Source organism: Neofelis nebulosa, chromosome 1, assembly GCF_028018385.1.
Source record: "Neofelis nebulosa isolate mNeoNeb1 chromosome 1, mNeoNeb1.pri, whole genome shotgun sequence".
Taxonomy (NCBI): domain Eukaryota; kingdom Metazoa; phylum Chordata; class Mammalia; order Carnivora; family Felidae; genus Neofelis; species Neofelis nebulosa.
Window position 1 is genome coordinate 140,151,763 of NC_080782.1, and position 20,461 is coordinate 140,172,223.

At 36.3% G+C, this 20,461-nt stretch overlaps 1 protein-coding gene across 1 annotated transcript in view; it reads right to left on the reverse strand.

Annotated features, from left to right (window-relative positions):
• Window positions 1–6,823: 6,823 nt before the first annotated feature.
• The window catches only part of SRFBP1 (serum response factor binding protein 1), a 61,637-nt gene continuing 47,999 nt past the window's right edge, over window positions 6,824–20,461 (reverse strand). The window contains exons 5-8 of the mRNA XM_058738117.1: window positions 14,237–14,318; window positions 12,744–13,452; window positions 11,027–11,055; window positions 6,824–7,391 (exon numbers count right to left, since the gene is read on the reverse strand). Of these exons, the coding sequence (XP_058594100.1) occupies window positions 7,207–7,391; window positions 11,027–11,055; window positions 12,744–13,452; window positions 14,237–14,318 (1,005 nt within the window). The 3' untranslated portion in view covers window positions 6,824–7,206. The remainder of the gene's footprint in view (window positions 7,392–11,026; window positions 11,056–12,743; window positions 13,453–14,236; window positions 14,319–20,461) is intronic.

Below are 20,461 nucleotides of genomic sequence, written 5' to 3' on the forward strand. Positions count from 1 at the left end.
ACTCTAGCACTTCATTGAAAATCTAAGATTAAAACTAATCTCAGAAGCAGAGTAATGTTATACTATAATGCTCTATATCATGCATTGTAGGTTCCAATTAAGTAAAAATAATGCAACCAGAAATGGGAGGTGAATGGAGACGAGATGAGGGAAGTTAGAATAAGCTCATTAAAGGTAATTTAGACAGTGAAATAGAACATAGGCAACACAGTGAATAAAAAAATGTGACGATGGGCATTAAGGTGTAACCACTAGAACAGAAATATTAATCTTGCTAAACACAAAACTAATTTTTTAATAGAAAGTACAGTTTGAAGAGAAAGTAAAATAATAAGTATGATAATTACAGTAGAAGATGACAGAATTGAAAGCAAACGTATTTGCCTTATCAACAAATGTGCATGGGTTGAACTTGCCTATTAAGTGTTAAGATTTTGAGCTTAGCTCATGAAGACCTAACTATATACTGTACTGAAGAAACACACATAAAACAGAATGATTCAGAAAGGCTAAAAATAAAGGGATGGACAAATGTATTCCAGGAAAATGGGAACACTAAAAATGCAGGGATAGCAACACTGACGTCAGATCAAGTGGGAAGCAAACAATAGGGAAAGATTTTCTATAATTTCAAGCGCATATGCAAAAATGAAATAAAAGGAGAAACTGAAATATGTGACTACATACAGTAAGTGACAGAAAAACAACATGATAGCAAAGTAAATAACACAAAATCAGAAGAGTTAACAAACTGGGAAAAAAATACTTGCAATACCCGTTAAGAGATAAAGGGCTAGTGTATGTAATATATAAATAAATCTTAAAAATTATGGGGAAAAGTCAAAAACAAAACTCACTAGTAGAAAAAAGGGCAAGACATGAAAAAAATTCACAAAACCTGATGTAGAAAGTATTTAACAATTTTGAAAAAAAGTATCCAACTATACCCATAAGAAAATACATAGTAAAACCACAATGGAGAAGTTGTGAAGAAACAGGCCTCTCTCTTGTACTGAAGCACAACCTTCATGTTGGAAAATTGGCAATTTTCAAACAAAACTACATATGCACTTACCTTCTGATGTAACATTTCCACTCTAGGAATAAATCCCAAAGAGAGAACTCCAATAATATGAAAACATATACCGTTGTTTGTATTTTCTTTGCAATATTTTTTGTAACTGCAAGACAGGGAAAATAACTTGTACACCCAAACATAGATGAGTGGTTGAATAAATTGACAAGTCTACCTAATGGGGTACTAGAAAGTTTCTTTTTGTTGTTGTTCTTTGTTTTAAATAAGGAAAATCTTTATGGACAAATTTGCAGTGATTTCCAGGATACATTTTAATTAATTATTTTATTTGTTTTTATTTTAGAAAAAAGAGTGTGAGTAGGGGAGAGGGGCAGAGGGGGAGAGAGAATCTTAAGCAGGCTCCGTGCTCAGCGCCAAGCCCGACGTGGGGCTCAGTCCCACGACATTGGGATCATGACCTGAGCCTAAATCAAGAGTTGGAGGCTCAATGAACTGAGCTACCCAGCTATCCTTCAGGATATATTTTTAAATGAAAAAAGTAGTTTATAAAATCATCTAGGAGTGTTAACTTCTGCATTAAAAAAGGAGAAATAAATACATACACATTTATTCATCTGTGCAAAGAGAAACACAGAAAGGATACACCAGGGACTAATGAGATGGATTATCTAGAGGGGATGGGTGGGAATTGGGTAAAAAGAAAAGAAACAATTGGAAAGAGGAGTTGCCACCATCTCTCAGAGTATACCATTTTGTGCACCTCTGACTATGGAACAATGTTCATGTTTCACACACATGAAGAAAAAATAAAGTAAAATTACCAAGGATGGAAGAAAAATCCTTTAAGGAAAATACATCAGAAACACGTGAACTAAAGTTCATTTCAAATGATGTACTTACTACATGGAAGGAAGGCATGGAAAATGCACTAACCCAGGTCACTTTTTACTGTTATTACTCTAAAAATTAAATATAATTCACATACCATATATTCATTCTCTTAAAGCACATAATTCAGTGGATTTTTGTATATTCACAAAATTGTGCAACCAACACCACCATCCAATTACAGAACACATTCGCCAATCCAAAAAAGAATGCCTCCATATCCATTAGCGGTCATTCAGTCACTACTCCTCCCTCCCCTAGCCCTTTGTAATCACTAATTTACTTTGGTCCCTATGGATTTACCTATTTTGGATATTTCATGTAAGTGGAACCATGTTTTTGTTTGGCTTCTTTCTTAACCCAATGTTTTCAAAGTTCATTCAAGTCAAGGTATATATCAATACTTCATTCCTTTCTATGGCTGAGTAGTATTCCATGGTGTGTGTGTGTGTGTGTGTGTATGTGTGTGTGTATATATATATATATATATATATACACACACACACATATATACATACATACACACATACATACTACCATTGTTATCCAGTCATCTGTTGATGGTTTTTGGGTTGTTTCTTTCTGGCTATTATGAATGTTTTATGAACATTCATGTTTTACTTTTTGTTTGAACATTTTTCAATTCTTTTAAGGTCTACAGCTATTAGTGAAAAGGCAGTTCACATAAGACTCTCATTATGCTTGTTGGTACACTTGATGGTATTCCACACATCTTTGAATATCTGTTCATTGTCATTGTTTTTTTTTTTTTTTAAATAGGAAAAAAATTGACCAATCTTTAGCTTCACCAAATATTTCTTCTGCCTGCTCCAATCTGCTATTGGCCACTTATGTTGAATTTTCCGTATCATTTACTGTACTTTCCAGTTCCTAATTTTTTTTCTCTTATAATTTCTATCTCATTGTTGATATTCTCTATATGGTGAGACTGTGTTCTCAGATTTTATTTTAGTTTTTTAAACATTGTTTCCTTTGGTTCTTTGTACATCTTCTCAAAGTGGTTTATTTAATGTCTTTGTTGAATAATTCTGAAGTCTGGGCCTCTTGGGGAACAGTTTGTTTGCTTTTATTTCTCCGTATATGGGGCATACTTTGTTTCTGCAGGTCTTCTAGTATTTTAGAAAACTGGTCATTTTAAGTAATATAATGGTGCAAATCTAAAAATCAGATATTCCTCTCTCCCTAGGGCTTGTTGTTCCTGTTTTTTGTTGTCGTTTAAATGTACTTTTGTGAAACTGTCAAGTCTGGATTCTTTGTTGTGTATGGCCACTGAAGTTTCTGCTTCATTAGTTTAGTGGTACACTAATAACTGGACAGAGATTTCCTTCAATGCTGGAATCAACACTTCTCCAATTTTGCTGAGAGGCTCTGTGTGTGTACGGGGGCACACCTTCAGCACTTAGCCAGGAAGTGGACAATTCCACCTGAGCCTTCATTTCCTGCTTGAGTAGAACCTCAAGGTCAGCTAGAAGTTAAGAGCTTAGCACCTTCTCAGCTCTTTCCTGAACAAAGACACAGCCCTATGCATGCACATGACTTGCTTAATTCCAAGAAATGTCAAAACTTATCAAAGTCCCTAAGGATACTGAATTCTCCAGATTTCCTTTTAAGCTTTTTGATAAACGCATTTGTCTCAACTGTTATTCACTGCCTTAGGCAGATGTGATGTTAAACAATTACCTCTGATAGTTTTTGATAAGTGACATCAGGAGAACAGGCTTTTCACACTGAGCAAGTTCTTGGTCAAAACAGACTTGCAAGTGGGGTCTTCCAGTGGATAACCACACTGGTCAAATAATGACAGTTCTCAGTGAATGTATCTTTGAAGCAGGTCCAACCCTGTTCTTCTTTCTCTAGTGGCTGCCAGGGTGCTGGTTTTCACTATGATTGTGAGCTGCTGGTTCTCAAAACTATCAAGGATCTGAGGAGTGAGAAGTTGAAAATACGGCAAGTTAAAATGTCACAAAGATCACTGTTCCTGTCAAGATGCATCCTTTCCTGAAAAATACTCCCTGGATTGCAGTCAACCTGTGGCTAACTCCATAGTTCAGAACAGGTTGATTCTGACAATATAGTTTTCTCACTGCTTTTTAGGGAGAGAATTCCGGTATGTCTTTACTCCACCATTTTTGCTGACATCATTTCGGATAACTTTCAAACTTCGTTTTGAGACCATTTGTCCTTGAGCTAAAGAAAAAAGAACTCTAAAACTATACTGAACTTTGGCTAGTAGACTTGTATTTTGCAGAGGCATCAGTTAGCAATTTTGAAACTAACTTCTGTGTATTCTAGGGTTGAGAAAATAAGTAAATATACTGTGGATAAGGAGAACTATCTTTCTCACTGTTAGATAGCAAAAGGACACAAGACAGCCTGAGTAGGCTCCGACTGGCCAAATTAAGGACAATTCGAGCATCAAAATAAACAATGGATTTCTAATGCTGACAATTATATAGTAATAGGAATCAGACTGGCCATTCTACATTAAATGACTAGAAGACTGGATAAAATATATAAAACTTAGGGTTTCAGCCAATGGACAAAAGGCAGTACAATATAGTAATAACTCAGAGAAAGAAAACAAACCAGTTGAGTGCTTTAGCTCATTGCATGGAGTTTCTAACTACACTGCTGAGGGAAGGAACCCTAGAATAGCTCAGTGGCCTTACTGAAGAGACAGAGTTCGGAGTTTACATAGACTACTGTGACTAGAATTTGAAGCAAACTTCTAGAGAAGAAGGAGATGAACAGAAAACAAGTGCTCTGGAGATCTTTGGCAGGACCCTGTCAAGCCTATGGCTTAAGACTGATCTGTGCAATGTATGAGGAATCTGCCAAGGCCAGGAAAAAATTCACCAGAAAGGAGATTGTGAAACAACCTACAAAGGGCCAGGTGTAGTTTGTGTTCTCATCTCACCAGATATAACAAAAAGGATTTGCTAAATAAAAGACAAAGCATCAGGCAGGATGCTCAGAATGGGAATGCCTCTGGAGTGGAGCCAAATGAACCCTAGGCCAAGGTTTCTCAATTTTGGCACTGCTGACATTTTGGGATGGATAATTTCTTGCTGTATACAAAGTAGAATGTTCACTAGCATCCCCGGCCTATATTCACTAGATGTAACACAAAATATCTGCAGATGTTGCGAAATGTTCCCTAAGGGTAAAACTCCCCAAAACTGAGAGCCACTGCAGACAAGATCATTAAAACAGCTATTAACGTCCCACGTGTTCAAGGAAGTAGAGAAAAACCTGAACATGATAAGAAGACAAATGAAATATTATAACAAAACCAATGGCAAAGAGAGGGGGGGAGAAGAGAAGAGGAGGAGGAGGAGGAGGAGGAGGAGGAGGAGGAGGAGGAGGAGGAGAGCCACGGATAAAGCAAATGTGGTAATGTTACTGTTTGGAGAACCTGGGTGAAGAATATTGTGCAGTAAAGAATTTGGCTTTGCCCAAAGAGAGAATTGCCTTTGCCACTGGCTTCTTGGAGGTAATCTGAGGAATACCTGATAGAAGTCTCTTTGTTTAGGGCAGCAGCTAGCTACAATCATTTGGGCAATCAACTGATCATGCTTACATATTGCAGCCACCACAAAAATTCTGGACACCAAAACTTGAGTGAGCTTCTAACACTGGCCAAACTCTAAGCACACTGATGCCAGGATGGTAAAGTGTCCTGAGGACAACAGAAGCTTTGTGTTAGTTAGAACCCTCACAGACATGGTCCTATGCATCTCTTCCTTTGAGAGGTTCTAATTTGTACCCTTTCCCTGTAATAAACAGTAACTCTTGAATAGGTTTCAGTGTGTGTGTGTGTGTGTGTGTGAGTGTGTGTGTGTGTGTGTGTGTGTGTGTGTGTGTGTGTAGGTTTCAGTTAGTTCTGGGAGTTTTGTAGCAAATTTTTGAACCTAAGGGTGTTTGGGGAACCCTTCCCCCACAACCCCCACCTCCAAACCTGCAGAAGTGTCAGAAGTATCAGAAGTGACAGTGGTCTTGTGTCTTGTGTGGGCTCTTCCCTCTAACCCTGTAGCTGGGCCCTAATTCCTTGCAGTAGGATAAGAAGTCTAGGGCAGACTTGGTGGTCTGGAGGACAGTACTCTCCAAGTCACAATTTGGCTAAACCTGGGTAGGCATGGACACATTTTTCTTTCACCTTTCCTGTAATAATTTTTCATAATTAAAATTTCAATGGAAATTAATTTTAATTTTATATAACTGACATCTCAAAATAAAATTTTTAAAGCAGAGAAAGTAAATTTTGCATTCAACAGCAAAAAACAATTTTCTTTCTGTATACTCTCTTGAATTCCATTGCTTTAGTTATCTAAATTCTTAAGCTCTTGAAAATGACAGAAATGACTCTCCAGAGCTTATGAATTTCTGCTAACCAGAGGCCTTTTCCTGCCGTTAACAGCAACAAGGAATTTCCTTATCTTTAGTTAGTTAACCAAGAACCTTTAATTTCTTCCAGAGAAGCCAAAGTGAAACATTTGAAAGGAGTTTCAAAATCCTGTCTTCCTTTGAAATAACAGTACTGTATAGCGAGAGTAGTCCCTTCCCCTGTGAGGCATCTCATAACCTCATTCAGTTCTCTGGAAATGCTCCTTCAATCATACCTCCTTCAGGATTTGTCCTTATAAATAAATTCCCATCCATGATTCCACAAAAAAAAAAAATGTTTCTATAAAAGCACATTAAAGTAACTACATGTCATACATTCTTGATATAAACAAGTATTTCTATGCAGTGACATATATAACCAATTTTTTGGTCATGTTGCTACACTAAAACACGTATGTTTCCTAAAAACTAGATATAAAATTCAGAAATCAAAAACTGGGAACTTATTTTAAAAGTCAAAGAGATCACAAATCATTAAAAGTATAATAAAAATTAACATTTATTTTTATAATTTATTGTCTTCATACCCATAATAAAAGTTAACTTAGTTTTGCTAAGAATAACTCTTAGGAAAGATGATCTATTTTAAATAACTATAATTTCCTCATATTTTCCACTGTAAAATATATCTCCTAAACATTCATTTTCAAGGCAAGAAACAAGAGCTACACTTGTCATATTCACTTCATGATAAGTGCACATGACCAAGACCGAGAGAGTTGTGATCTCAGAATTCTCGCACAGAGGGAAGAGTGCGGGTTTATTATTAAGAAACAATTTAAGTATGTACTTGATTTGTGCATGGCTTATGTAAACATAACTTTAATAACAGGCTGGTTCACAGAAAGAAGTCCTAATCAATCATCAAATGTAATTTTTTTCCCCTGAAACACAGCAATTTTAGATTGCTGTTCTTTCCGCCTCCTGCTTGCTTCCCATGAAGGATGAAGAGGCAGCTGTGACTGCTGTTTTGTATTTTCAAGTCCTCTCTGTGCACTCTTATTAAACGGATTCTTGAGCTGAAGTTCACTTTGCCGAAAACCTGGGAGGAGAAAGCAAAAATAGTGAAAACTAAATGCCTAAAGACCATACAAGAGAAAGACATTTCATTTTCTCACATCAGCGTTTAAAGAAGGAATTTAATTTTACTTCAATGGAATATACCACAATTTAAAATCTAAGTCTAACAGGAATAGTTTGAAATTGTAATATACATATGAATAGGCAATTTCGGGACACATGCCTTCTAAGATTTTAAACAGATGTTTATTGTGTATCTCCTCATGTATGTTGTGCTGTCTTATTTGCATTGAGGAAACAGTTTAATAAAGGAAACAATGCAGACAACATGGAAGGCCAAGAAAAAAAAAAAAGAAAAAGAAAAAAAAGAAAAGAGCATCTTATATTTTCAAAGGAACATCATTAGTTTAGGATATCTGTGTATGATGTAGCCAGAAAATTCACATGTATTTACTAAAATACTCGATCTGACCATGGTGATGGGAGGAGAGATGAATTTTTAAAGGGCTACTGATTGATTCCACTGCCTTGTTATTGAACATAAAATTATTATGAGATAAATTACTAAATTCACTCCAATTTAAGACAAAGCTCTTTTTCAATCATAAAATTATCCACCAGATACAAGGGTGGCAAGTTGCTTCTAGTCCTTACATCCTCTTAAATTATAAGATACTTAAAACTACATTATTTTGAACAAGAAAGTAGCATTTGTGAGAAACACATCAGCCAGAAAAGACATGAATTAATGCATGCTTACAGAATGAGGGTGGGGGAAAGGGAGACAAAAATGTAACAGAGATTTTAAGTAGTACATGGGAAGTGTAATTTCTCCACTGCAACTTAGACATCATTCACTGTCAAAAGCGTTCTCAAGATCTCCTTAAAAAGTAAATGTCGTAACATTACACAAACAAACGCACACAGTTTGGGACGACATTTCCAAAACATTTATTGTACACAGAATTCAAAACGTCGTGCATGCTACACAAATCACAAGTGGTCTAGAAATCTGATATAATACTCAGAGTGGCTCTAGTGATGAAGAACAAAGAGTTTAAATGTTAAAAGAAACTGCTTCATAAAAAATGAGATTTAAATAAGGCAGTATTCTAAACTAATATATATTTTAGATAATTAGGTAAAGTATATTTGTAGGTGTAAACACATTATAAGTTAAATTCTATAAATATATAAGCTAAGTGAAAAAACAAAAGCCCTTCCACTTGGGTCTCCTCACTGGGAAAATGTGGGGGGTGCCTGCAGTTTACAGTTACTCTGTGTCTGAATATAAGGTAAATGAGGCAGATGCCAAGTGTCTGCCAGACCTACTTTTCTTTTCCTCCTGGGTGCACCGCCAGGATGAATTCCCCATCCTGACCACAGCTAGATGAGGCCATGAAGCTGAGTTATAGCCAAAGACATGTGAACAAAAGGTCTGATCAGAAAAACCTCACATTCGATCCTTTAATCTCTTTCTCTCTCTCTGCTCCCAGAGAGCACAGAGAAATCCCAGAGGCACGAGATGGAAGGAGGCTGCAAAGAGCACAAAGGCTGTGACGAATGAGAATTCAATCACCACGATTTGGTGGCTGCTTGCTACAGCAGCCAGTCTACTACGAATAAGAGCAAAGTGCCAGTCGGAAGGAGGATGCAGCCATCACAACAACATGTGCATTTGGCACTGGCTCGGCCGTTCAGTGGTAGGTGGTAAGGAAATGGATACCCGAGGCTGAAAAGTGGGCACATCTCCCGTGCCAATGAAATGGGCAGAACTGTGGCCATTCTCACTGTTGCCAAGTGAGAACCTGGGAGGCAGGCTGTATGCCTATGGAGTTCCCAACACCAGGGTAGGTGGTGGGAAAGAATAAAAGAATTAGTGTACTGATGGCTCTTTGGCAACAGACTACAAAAAAGAGCAGTGTCCAGGAAAGAACTGGCCAGCTCACAGACAGAAACTGAAAGCAACAGAGAATCCAGGTATCTGGGAACTAACTTAAGGTTAAGAAAAGCCTTTGGACTTTGAAAGTTAGATGGGAGACTAAGATTTTAAGCAGTAAAGGCCTCTGGAGATTCAGCCCCAGAGCAAAGTTAAGAGTAGAGTATGGCCTTCTCAACCAAACCTGAGAGTCTCAACACAGCAGACACATGGAATGATGCTTGGGGTGGGGAAAAAATACCCTCAAACATAAAGAAAGCAAGTTTGACAACTTGCTCTAGGAAAAAATTGGTGGTGTGGTGACTAGCTCATGGATGGACTAACGGGAAATGAAGAAGTCAGAAATCCACTAAGTTTTGGAGGGACCCGTGTTGTGAGAGAAACCCTAAGTCTGGGCTGAAAAAACTCTCTTGAATGTTAAAGACTCTGAACGGTCTCCAGGACCATATGTTTTTACCAGTCACTTGGTGCAGCCCCCAAGGAAATTATACCAAATGTCTGCTTCAGGTGTGGCCATAGAACAAAAACCTCCCAAGAAGACAGTCAGAAGCCAGGAAGAACAATGGATAAGGAAGTTCCTCCAGCTCCTCTACAATTTTTGCTCAGTAGTGGTAGACATGTTATGTGCCTCCCAATTCTCTCTTAACTGACTTGAAGTTTATATTGTGGTTACCTTGTCCCTGATCTGCCACTAAATATTTGGTTATGAGCTGGGGACGGGCAGTCTGTGTTTAAGTGGCCAGGCCACCAAACTTGGGGCAGTCCCATCCAGGAAACCGGATGGAAAGTACCGCCTCATCCAGGGGATGGATGATGCTGGGCTGGGACTCTGAGGTGGATTCCCTGGGAAGGAGAGAAGTGTGCTCTGTTTGGGGGAGGGGCAGTGAAATGGAATCTCTCACATCCGGTGAGGGAAGGATGGTCAGTGGCAGACAGTTACGTGTTTAAGAAATTCCACTTTCTTTTTTCCTCCTAACCACACAATTAGACAATGTTTCTTAGCTCCCCTGTGGCTAAATGGCACCATATAATTGAATTCTGGCTAATGAATTGTGAGTGTAACTGATTCCTGCCACTTTCTGGCCTGGCCCATGAAAACCTCCTGCACAATTCTCCATGTACTTCTTCCCTTCTGCTGGCCAAACGGAAACTGCAGGAGGAAGGAGCTACGAGATGAAAGGAGCCTGATCCTTGAATTACTCTATGAAACACAGCCCCTCTGTCAATTCACAGTGGACTGTGATGTGAGTGAAAAATAGATTTTCATTATTTTAAGCCAGTGAGAGTCGGGGATTATGTATAGAAGTGAGACTACCCAAATATATTTAATTTGACTTGTTATGAATTAATGTGAAAATACTTTGATTTTACTCTTAACCCAGAAAGTAACATACTTGTTACTGAATATTTAATGGTATGGTGCTAAGACATAACGTATATGATAACTCAGTTCAAGAGAAATCAAATAGAGCCAATATGTCCTGGTAAGTTTTATTTACACCTTTCCTCCTGGCACAGATAGGTAATAACAACAACAACAACAACAGAAAAACCAATTACAATTTAAAAATCACACTGATAATTAGAAAATGTTCTGTTCCCCTTTCTGTGGGTACATAATTCATTCAGACTATTAAGCAACCCGGAGTTTTTATCCTTCCATTCTGGAAAAGTATCAGTTAACTGTATAGAAAGGGCAGGAAGCCAGTAATACATACCTGGGGTTTTGCTTTTTGGAGCCTGTTCTCTGTAATTTCCAAAAGAAGAAAAGACCATTAGGACTTTAAAAAGATAAATAACTTTACAAAGATAAAATAAAATAAACTAGGGATAAAACTCAAAGGACTATCGCACTCCCTCATCCCCCCAATCAATAAAAAAATGATAACACCCCCCCCAAGTTTTAGCTGTATCAAAGTTTGATTTTACAATCAGTATTTACAACCAATATTACAACAGAAACATGTGACTTTCCTTCTCACCCCACTTTCTTACAGGGACTTCTGGTCATAAAATATCCTATCTTGGTTACATATATACTGTCTCCACTCTTGAAGACCATCCAGACAAAAAATTTCGAAAGTCTTCATAAAGCAGGAAAGAGTCACATGTAACAAAAATTAAGATTTACATTTTGTGAGAGATGGAAGGGATAACGGTATGTTATTCTCAAGTGAGAAAAGAAATGGAGCCTTGTGAGGCAGGTTTGGGACACATAAAAACGATTTTAATTAATTTTAAGGTTCCAAATATGGTTGTGTGTCTTTCTACACTTACTTCCCTGGAAAATGTGAACATCACAAGTTTCTGTTCTATTAAAAATTATCCTTGACTTTACAAAAACAATTTTCTGAAGAAAATAGCTGTTACTGAAGAAATAAGCTAACCGTGTGAAGCTATCTCCTACCAGATTAGAATTACAAATGAAATTAAACTTACTGACTTATCACAGCAGAGCTGTGGAAAGTGGTGGTGAATAGCAGGGACAGAGGCAGCAACATTACCAAATACATAGGAGTCTGGAGAAGCTCAGTGAGAGCAAACATTTCATAAGAAAAAGACTGATGTTTAAAATAATGATGGCTCTGGGTTGTCAAAAACAAAGCCCACTGTTTTGTTTTTTTAATTTTTTTTTTAATGTTTATTTATTTTTGAGACAGAGACAGAGCGTGAACAGGGGAGGGGCAGAGAGAGAGGGAGACACAGAATCGGAAACAGCCTCCAGGCTCTGAGCTGTCAGCCCAGAGCCTGACACGGGGCTCGACCCACAAACTGTGAGATCATGATCTGAGCCGAAGTCGGATGCTTAACCGACTGAACCACCCAGGCGCCCCAAAGCCCACTGTTCTTTTCAGAAAGTTCTATTTAAAGAGTAAGATATGTGAGACATTTTCAAAAGGTTTTCATCAAAAGCAAATTCAAAGTTTGAAGACTTTGGTCATCTAAGGGATAAACTTAAATTAGCTGGACAAATTACCTGGCTACAGGATAAATGTGGCACTGCCATTTAGGTATTTTAAAAAATTTTTATTTTAAGATGTCCCCCTTTTTTTTAAAGTTTATTTATTTATTTTGAGAGAGAGAGGACAAGCAGGGCAGAGAGAGGCAAAGAGACAGAGAATCTCAAGCAGGCTCCAGTCAGCGCAGAGCCCAACATGGGGCTTGAACCCAGAACCATGTGTGAGATCATGACCTGAGTTGAAAGTGAGTCAGATGCTCAGCCAACTGAGTCACCCAGGCACCCTCCCATATGTGTATTTGTAAATATGATCCGAATATAACATTCAAAAGGGCCAAGTCTAAACAAAGGATGTGTTCTATAAACTACATGTATGTATGGGAGAGATTCTGTCGTAGTTAGGATGTGCAGATATTTCTTATCTTTAAAAAAATTAAGAACTAATAATTATTTTAGGATAGAAAAAATACTCTTACCTTCTGGAGATTTTAGATCCAGATAAAGAATGGAAAAACACTGACTCAAACTTCCTTGATTCTGTACTTGGCGGGTTTTTGTCTTTTCTTATATTCTGATGGGTTTCAAGTAGATCTTCTTCAGGTAACACTTTTTTGGGGGGTTTTTGTTCCTTAACTGAAGAATGGCAACTACTTTCCTTCTTTCGTGTCCGTCTGACTTTCCCAATGAAGAAGTCATCACCACTGTCACTATCCTCAGACATTGAAGACTGTTTGTAAAACCTTTCTTCTGTGCTATCATCAAAATACTCCTTTTCTTCTTCCTGTAATTCTTCTCCATCACTGTTATCACCAAGGGAGCTATCGGACCCTTTCCTTTTTTTAGTTTTACTTATTGTTTTCATTTTTGGGTCAGCAGGTGTCTTCCGCGGTTCAGACAGAACTACAGAATCCCTTTCAGAAGGCTTTGATGGAGAATCTGGAATGTCTACAGCATTGGGTCCATGTTCCATCTTGGTTATTTTTTCTTTTGAATTTCTTGGTTTCTTTGCCAATATTTTGGCTTCTTTCTCTTTTTGCTCACTGACAATAGTTTGTTCATGCTGTAACTTACTGGCATCATCATTTGAACACAAAGTGTCCTTGGAATGATTTTCTACTGAAGCATTCTTTGATGAGTTAACTTCAACAACATTTTGTCTTGCATCTTTAAAAGCTTTGACAGCAGCTGCAAAAGAAATAGCACATGACTTGTTTCAGCATTAAAACAGATAATAAAACATAACTGTTTCAGTACAGTATTTCTTCAACTATTTGGATATACTTAAGAGGAGAACTGCAATTACATTAAATATATATGATAGATCTGAACCCACAGAAGAACTCTAGTGACTTTAAAAACCAAACTGAGAAGAAATGCTCAGAGGTATTCAATTTAAAACTCTAAAATTAACCATCCTTTCAGGCCTTGGAGTTATGAAAAACAGTGGAAACTTCACTGAATACAAATAAGAAAAATAAAATGGCCACTTCAATTTCTTTAGCAAAATTGTGTTGATATGATTGTGGCACATTATAAATTGTGCTTTCAGACATAAAAATAAATATCTTCTAATCTGTGACATTTAATTCTTTCAACGCATTTTATAATAATGAAAATTATGTGAGTACGTGGCCACATCAAAAGTAATATTATGAATTACATTAATATTTAGCAAACCAATTGTATTCAAATTTACCATGAATATATGTTATATATATAAATACATACATATTTATATATTAGAATTTAGGAAAAAATACAGATTTAATTTTTCATTAGACATCAGATAACTTCCATATTATCAGGCACCTTACCACATTTAAAAATATTTGAAGGAGATATTTATAAAAGGTCCTCAAAATGAAAAAAAAAGCAACAAAACATAGAATAAATAATCAATAGCCATTTATTCAGAATCATATACCCAAGTGCATTTAGGTACATGGCTTAAAAGTCATTTAATTCATACCTTTTAGCACATCTATTTTTTTCTTCAGAAGAGGATGCACTGCTAGTCTAGCAATTGCTCTTTCAGTTGCAGTAGAATCAGGCTGCAAATTGAAATAATAAACATGGGAATAAAAGCCAGATAGTACTATTAAGAAGTGAATAAAAGAAAATCTATTGTAATTTTTTTAAAACGAAGAGCTAGGTAACAGGAATTTGTCAGTATTCTCATTAGATAAATCACTTGTATAATCCATGATGAAGAAAAAATAAAGCTCATGGTGACAAAAATAATACTGCCCTGAACAATTAAATCATCTAATCAGGAACACCTTGGTGGCTCAGCTGGTTAAGCAGCAGACTCTTGCTTTTGGCTCAGGTCATGATCTCGTGGTCTGTGAGATAGAGCCCAGGGTTAGGCTCTGTGCTGTCAGTGCAGAGCCTGTTTGGGATTCTCTCTCTCTCTGCCCCTCCTCCACTCATACTCTCTTTCTCAAAACAAATAAACTTAAAAAAATTATCATGTCATCCATTAACAAATATTCTTTGTGGTCTTAGTATATTTACAGAACTGTGGTAGGCATCCTGTGTGATGGGGGGGGGGGAAGCTCCTGCTTTCAAAGAGCTTAAAAAATCTAGTTAAAAATAGACTAAATCAATATGAAAGAACCAAATAACATATTAGTACTAAGCTGGGTGATTCAAAATATTGTAATGTTTGAAATTCCAGTTAACAGAGATATAGAAATTATCTGATGTTAAATATCTGTATTTTGAATGTCTCAATATCTCTACTGTACTCTCAGAATGTTCTACCAGTGCTTGGCTGATAGCCAACACTTCATAAACTTGATGATGCCTGAATGGAAGCTGATTATATATAATAGTTAATATATTTATGAATTTAGAAAAACCAATGATTTGGGATAATTTCTTTGAATATCATCTGTAGGCTGACAACTTCCAAATTTCTAACTGCTACTCTAACTTGAGATTGAGGTTCCTGTATGAACCTCCTGCTTGACATATTAAAAGAGAATTCTTTGATATCCTTCCCAAAGCTACTTCTTCAGTCTTTCCTATCTTATTGTATGTAATTTCAATTTTGCTGGTTGTTCAGAACTAAAACTTTAAGAATTCTTCTATCACATTTCTCCTTCCTTCACAGCTCACAATTATTCCTTTAGCAAATCCTATAGTTCCAAATGCAAAATAGATTCAGGGCCAGTCACTTCTCACCACTTCTGCTGTTAAGACTTTTGACCAATTCACTGACACCTCTCACCTGCAGCACCAACGAAATATCCTCAAACCTGGTCACTTGCTCCCCGACACCTGATTTTCCATATAGCATCACAGTGAGTTCTTAAAAGGTAACCAGATGATGGTATGTCCTTATCTCTTCTTCTTCAAGCTTTACTGCGTTCTGATGCTTAGGCTATTCCACTATAAGCTCTTCTCTACCTGGAATGGTATACTCCCAAATATATACATGGCTGATCATCTCCTATTATTCATCTATCTGCTCAAATGTTATCTGAACTAACACAACACTTGCCATAATTCTTTATTTACTTCACATCACTTAGCACTGCATGTCAGTGAAGGTATTTTCCAATCTGTGAGGCAGGGGCTTTGTTTTCCTCATTGCTACAGACATAGTGCTTGGATCGGTAACTGGTAACAGGCTGGATTTGATAAACATCTCATAAAACAAGTGAATACATTTCACTAGTGTGTCACGTACAGCTGTCAGCCTCAAATGTCTTTATTTTAAATTTACTCTTCATTGTTAATGGACCAATATAAAGCTTTTTTTCCCTTAGTAATACAAACTTATGAGCACATTAGTATGTGCAAGATGATGGCAGTTTGAAGTCTACTGTGTTTGAAGGACTTATCCGGGCAATGTACAAGAATCAGTTGCATTTCTATGAAATAGCTAAAAGGAAAATAAAGAAAACAATCCTATTTACAGTATCATAAAAAATGATAAAATACTTAGGAATAAATACAACAAAGGAAGTGAAAGATCTTTACGCTTAAAACTCGGTTAGACTTTAATAACACGAATCAAAGAGGTTGCAAATAATTGTAAAGGTATTTGTAATTATAGATTGGAAAAATTAGTATTGTTAAAATATCCGCAGTTCCAAAACTACCTATAAATTCAATGCAATCCCTATAAAAATGCCAATGGCATTTTTCATAGAAATAAAAAAAATCCTACAATTTGTATGAAACCACAAAAGACCCCAAATAGCCAGAGCAATCTTGAGAAAGAAGAACAAAGCTGGAGGCATTATGCTTCCTAATCTCAGACTATAGTACCAACTTTTAGTAATAAAATAGTATGGTATTAAAATAAAAACAGACCCATAGACTAATGGAATAGAAAGGAGAACCCAGAAATAAACATTTGCATGTACAGTAAACTGCTATTTGATGAGGGAGTCAAGAATACATGATAGGAGAAAAGACAGTCTTTTAAATAAACAGTATTAGAAAAACTGGATATTCATAGGCCAAAGAATGAAACGAGACCCATATCTTACCACTCACAAAAATTAACTTAAACTGGACTAAGAAGAATGAAATGTGAGAAGTGAAACTGTAAAACTCCTAGAAGAACACGTAGGGAAAAAAATTCCATGACACTGGTTGTGGCAATAACTTTTTTTGGATGTGATACCAACGGCACAAGCACCAAAAGCAAAAATAAACTAGTGGGGTAAGATCAAACTACAAACTGGCTACGAAACATAAAAAACAGTCAACCAAGTGTAAAGGCAATCTACAGAATGGGAGAAAATATTTGCAAACCATATCTCAGATGAGGAGCTAAAATCCAAAATATGGAAGGAACTTATACAACTCAACAGCAAATAAATAAAACCAAATAAAAATAAAATCTGATTTAAAAATGGGCAGAGGACTTGAACAGATACTTTTCCAAGTAAGAAATGGCCAACAGGTACATGAGAGGAAGCTCAACATTACTAATCTCTGGGGAAATGCAAATCACCCAAAACCCTGATGAGAGATCATCTCATACCTGTCAGAATGGCTAGTATCAAAAACAAAAGAGCTAACAAGTGTGGTGAGCATGAGGAGAAAAGGGAACCCTGGCACACTGCTGGTGAGAATGAAACTAGTACAGACACTAGGGAAAACAGAGAAGACTCCTAAACAAATTAAAAATAGAAGCAAATGAAGTCAGTTATCTCAGAGAGATGCTGTGTTCAATGAAGTATTATTCATGATAGACAAGACATGGGAACAACCAGGAGTCCACTGATAAATGGAGTGAATAAAGAAAATGTGGTGTCTATATACATATATATGTAAGTACATACATATATATATACACATATATATACACAACTGAATATTATTTAGCCATGAGAAAGAAGAAAGTTCTTCCATTTGCAACAATGTGGATGAACCTGGTTGGCATTACAATGAGTGAAATAAATCAGACAGAGAAAGACAAATACTGCATAGTAGGACGTATAGGTGGAATTTAAAAATACCCAAACTCACAGAGACAAGACCAGATTGTTGGTTGCCAGAGACTGGTGTTAGTGGTGCAGGAAAAGTGGTGGAGGGGGAGACTTCGGTCAAAGGGTACAAACCTCCAGTTAAAAGATGAACAACATCTAGAGATCCAATACTCACCAGGTGATTATACATAACTATACTTTATTATATACTTGCAAGTTTCTGAAAGAGTAAATCTTAAATGTTTTCATCACACAAAAAAAATTTAATTATATAAGGTGATAGATGTGTTAATTAATTAACCTTATTATGGTGATCTTTCACAATATATACGTGTATCAAACCATCAAGTTGTAGAACTTAAACTTACACAATGTTTGCTATATGTCAATTATATCTCAATAAAACTAGAAACAAAAAATAAAAAAAAAATTACCAAAATATTTAAAGTTACTATATCAGCATCTGTAGACAAAAAGAAAAGAAATAGTTTCTCAAATTCTCATTCATTTAGCTGTAAATCTATTTAACAATAACACTGTCTTGTAGTTAATGTGACAAACCTACTTTGTGCACTATGATATCTGCAAATATACATTTCAACATGTCCTTATTACTTCCAATTTTTATAAACTGGAAATTTTGATAAGGTCAGCTACTTAACACCACCACCAAATATCTTAGAGAACAAAGTACTTCTGTTCTACTGAAATCTGAAAAAATGTCAAAGCTATTTAAGAATACTTAAACATCAAGAGATAATACAGTGTAGAAATTTCATGAAAATCTTGGTGAGTATGTGAAGGTGCACAAAACATTTCATTTTTCTGGCAAAATGAAATTGAACACTGAGAGGATCAGCCCTGTCATTTTTAGATCTGACACAAAAAGGACTTTGGAAGGGGTTGAAAATGCATTACCAGAATGTTTGATCTGGAAGAGTTTATTAGAGAAATGAAAAAACACAACAAACAAACACAAACAAAACAAAACAAAAAAAAAGCAGAGCCAGAGATAGTGCCCTGTCTAAAGCCATGCAACTAATGGCAAATCAACAGTAGCCAGAATGCAGAAACTAGAAATTTAAGCTTCTTCCCTTTGCTGACCAGCAATCTTTGTAAAAAGAACGCATTGTACAGATCTCCTTAAGGTACATCTAGTCCTTCAAACTTCCTTACATTTAGTTGCCAGTTGTTTTTAATTAATTTAGATCTGTTCTTGATGGTCTGTTACTAATTTGCAAATCTGAGTAGCTTATGATTTGGGGAGTAGAATTCTAACTGGGAAAAAGGGCAAACCGAAAAACTGTTAATGGCATATACATACTTACATGCTTTATCAATACTAAGGATTTCAGTTAGACCAATAAAAAATGTGACACATGTATTTCTTAAAATATTTGATTTTAAAAAAGTCTTAGTTAAAAATATCACCTTTTATAAGTGAAAACAACCATTTAAATAAACTTTATTTCTAAGGAAACAATGCCAAATTTACATTTTAAACTTCTTTTGAAGTTTATTCTTAATACAGCAATTTGAATTCATTCAATGCATTTTTTGAATTCAAATTTTAACAAGAGGTAAAGGGAATACAGACCAATTATTTTACCCAATAATTAGACTAAACAGTCCTGACTTGATTTCAAGATTACCCAGCAAGTTGGGAAGAAGCTAAACTCACAGTCCAGTTTCTGAACTCAGTCTAGTATTCTCTATCAGTTTTCTTCTAAAGTATGTGAGATCACTTTTCTCTCATTCTGTGACTCCCCTCCAAGCCCCCTCCAAGCTTTCTGGAAAGGAATCAAACATAATTATGAACAAAGAGGCTTGTGAACTGAGTGGGTGCAGGTTCGTGGAGCTGGCAGTGCCCTGGGTCTCCGCTGCAAGCCGCCAGGTCTCCATTCTGCTGAGGACACTGGGGGAGGTGTAAGAGCTCACAAGAACAAGCAGGGCAGAAGCTGCCATGAGACCCTTCAAATCCTTTACCCCTCCTTATTTTGTTACTGGTCACCTTTCTGCCTCACTTACGTTTTCCCTCTTTATATTTACTGATACTTACATTTATATAAACATGCCTCAATATGTGAAAGCACGAACTTACACATTAACGACACAAACATCCTCTTCCGAGGCTCACAATCTTGCCCTAATTTCAAAGGTTAAGACAATAATGTACAAAATAAGTGAATGTGATAAACCTCCTTGGAGAGATGAAAAATGTTATGGTGGTTTATAGAAGAAATTCAGTCATATACCTTAAATTTAAATGAACTCATTTATTGTGAAGCTTAAAATGCTACGTATTCTCTATGAACAGTTTTTACACCTGCATGAAAAAAGCCTTCACAATATTAGAGGATGTGTGAAGGAACCACAGCTTTCCTTATTTAACACTGACACAACATTTGCCATGGAAAATTCTCAGGAAGCTGTGGTTTTCACACACCTCCAGATTCTTCCATTTCAAATAAATTACATAAAAAAAGGGAAAACACCTCATCTTTTTATGGAAAAATTTTATTTTGGCATCTGGGTATTTATTATGAACACAAGCATTTGGTGTTCAATTCTGAAAGGAATTTTGAGAATGTACATGTGAATATAAACAACAGTCTAAAAATGAAAAAGCTCTCTTACATGCACTATTCATTCCTGTGAAATGCTGCCTAGAACAAAGGGACTCTTAATGCAGTGGTAGAAGTAGAATGCTGGTATGTTTCTGACATTAATTAGACTTAATTTCA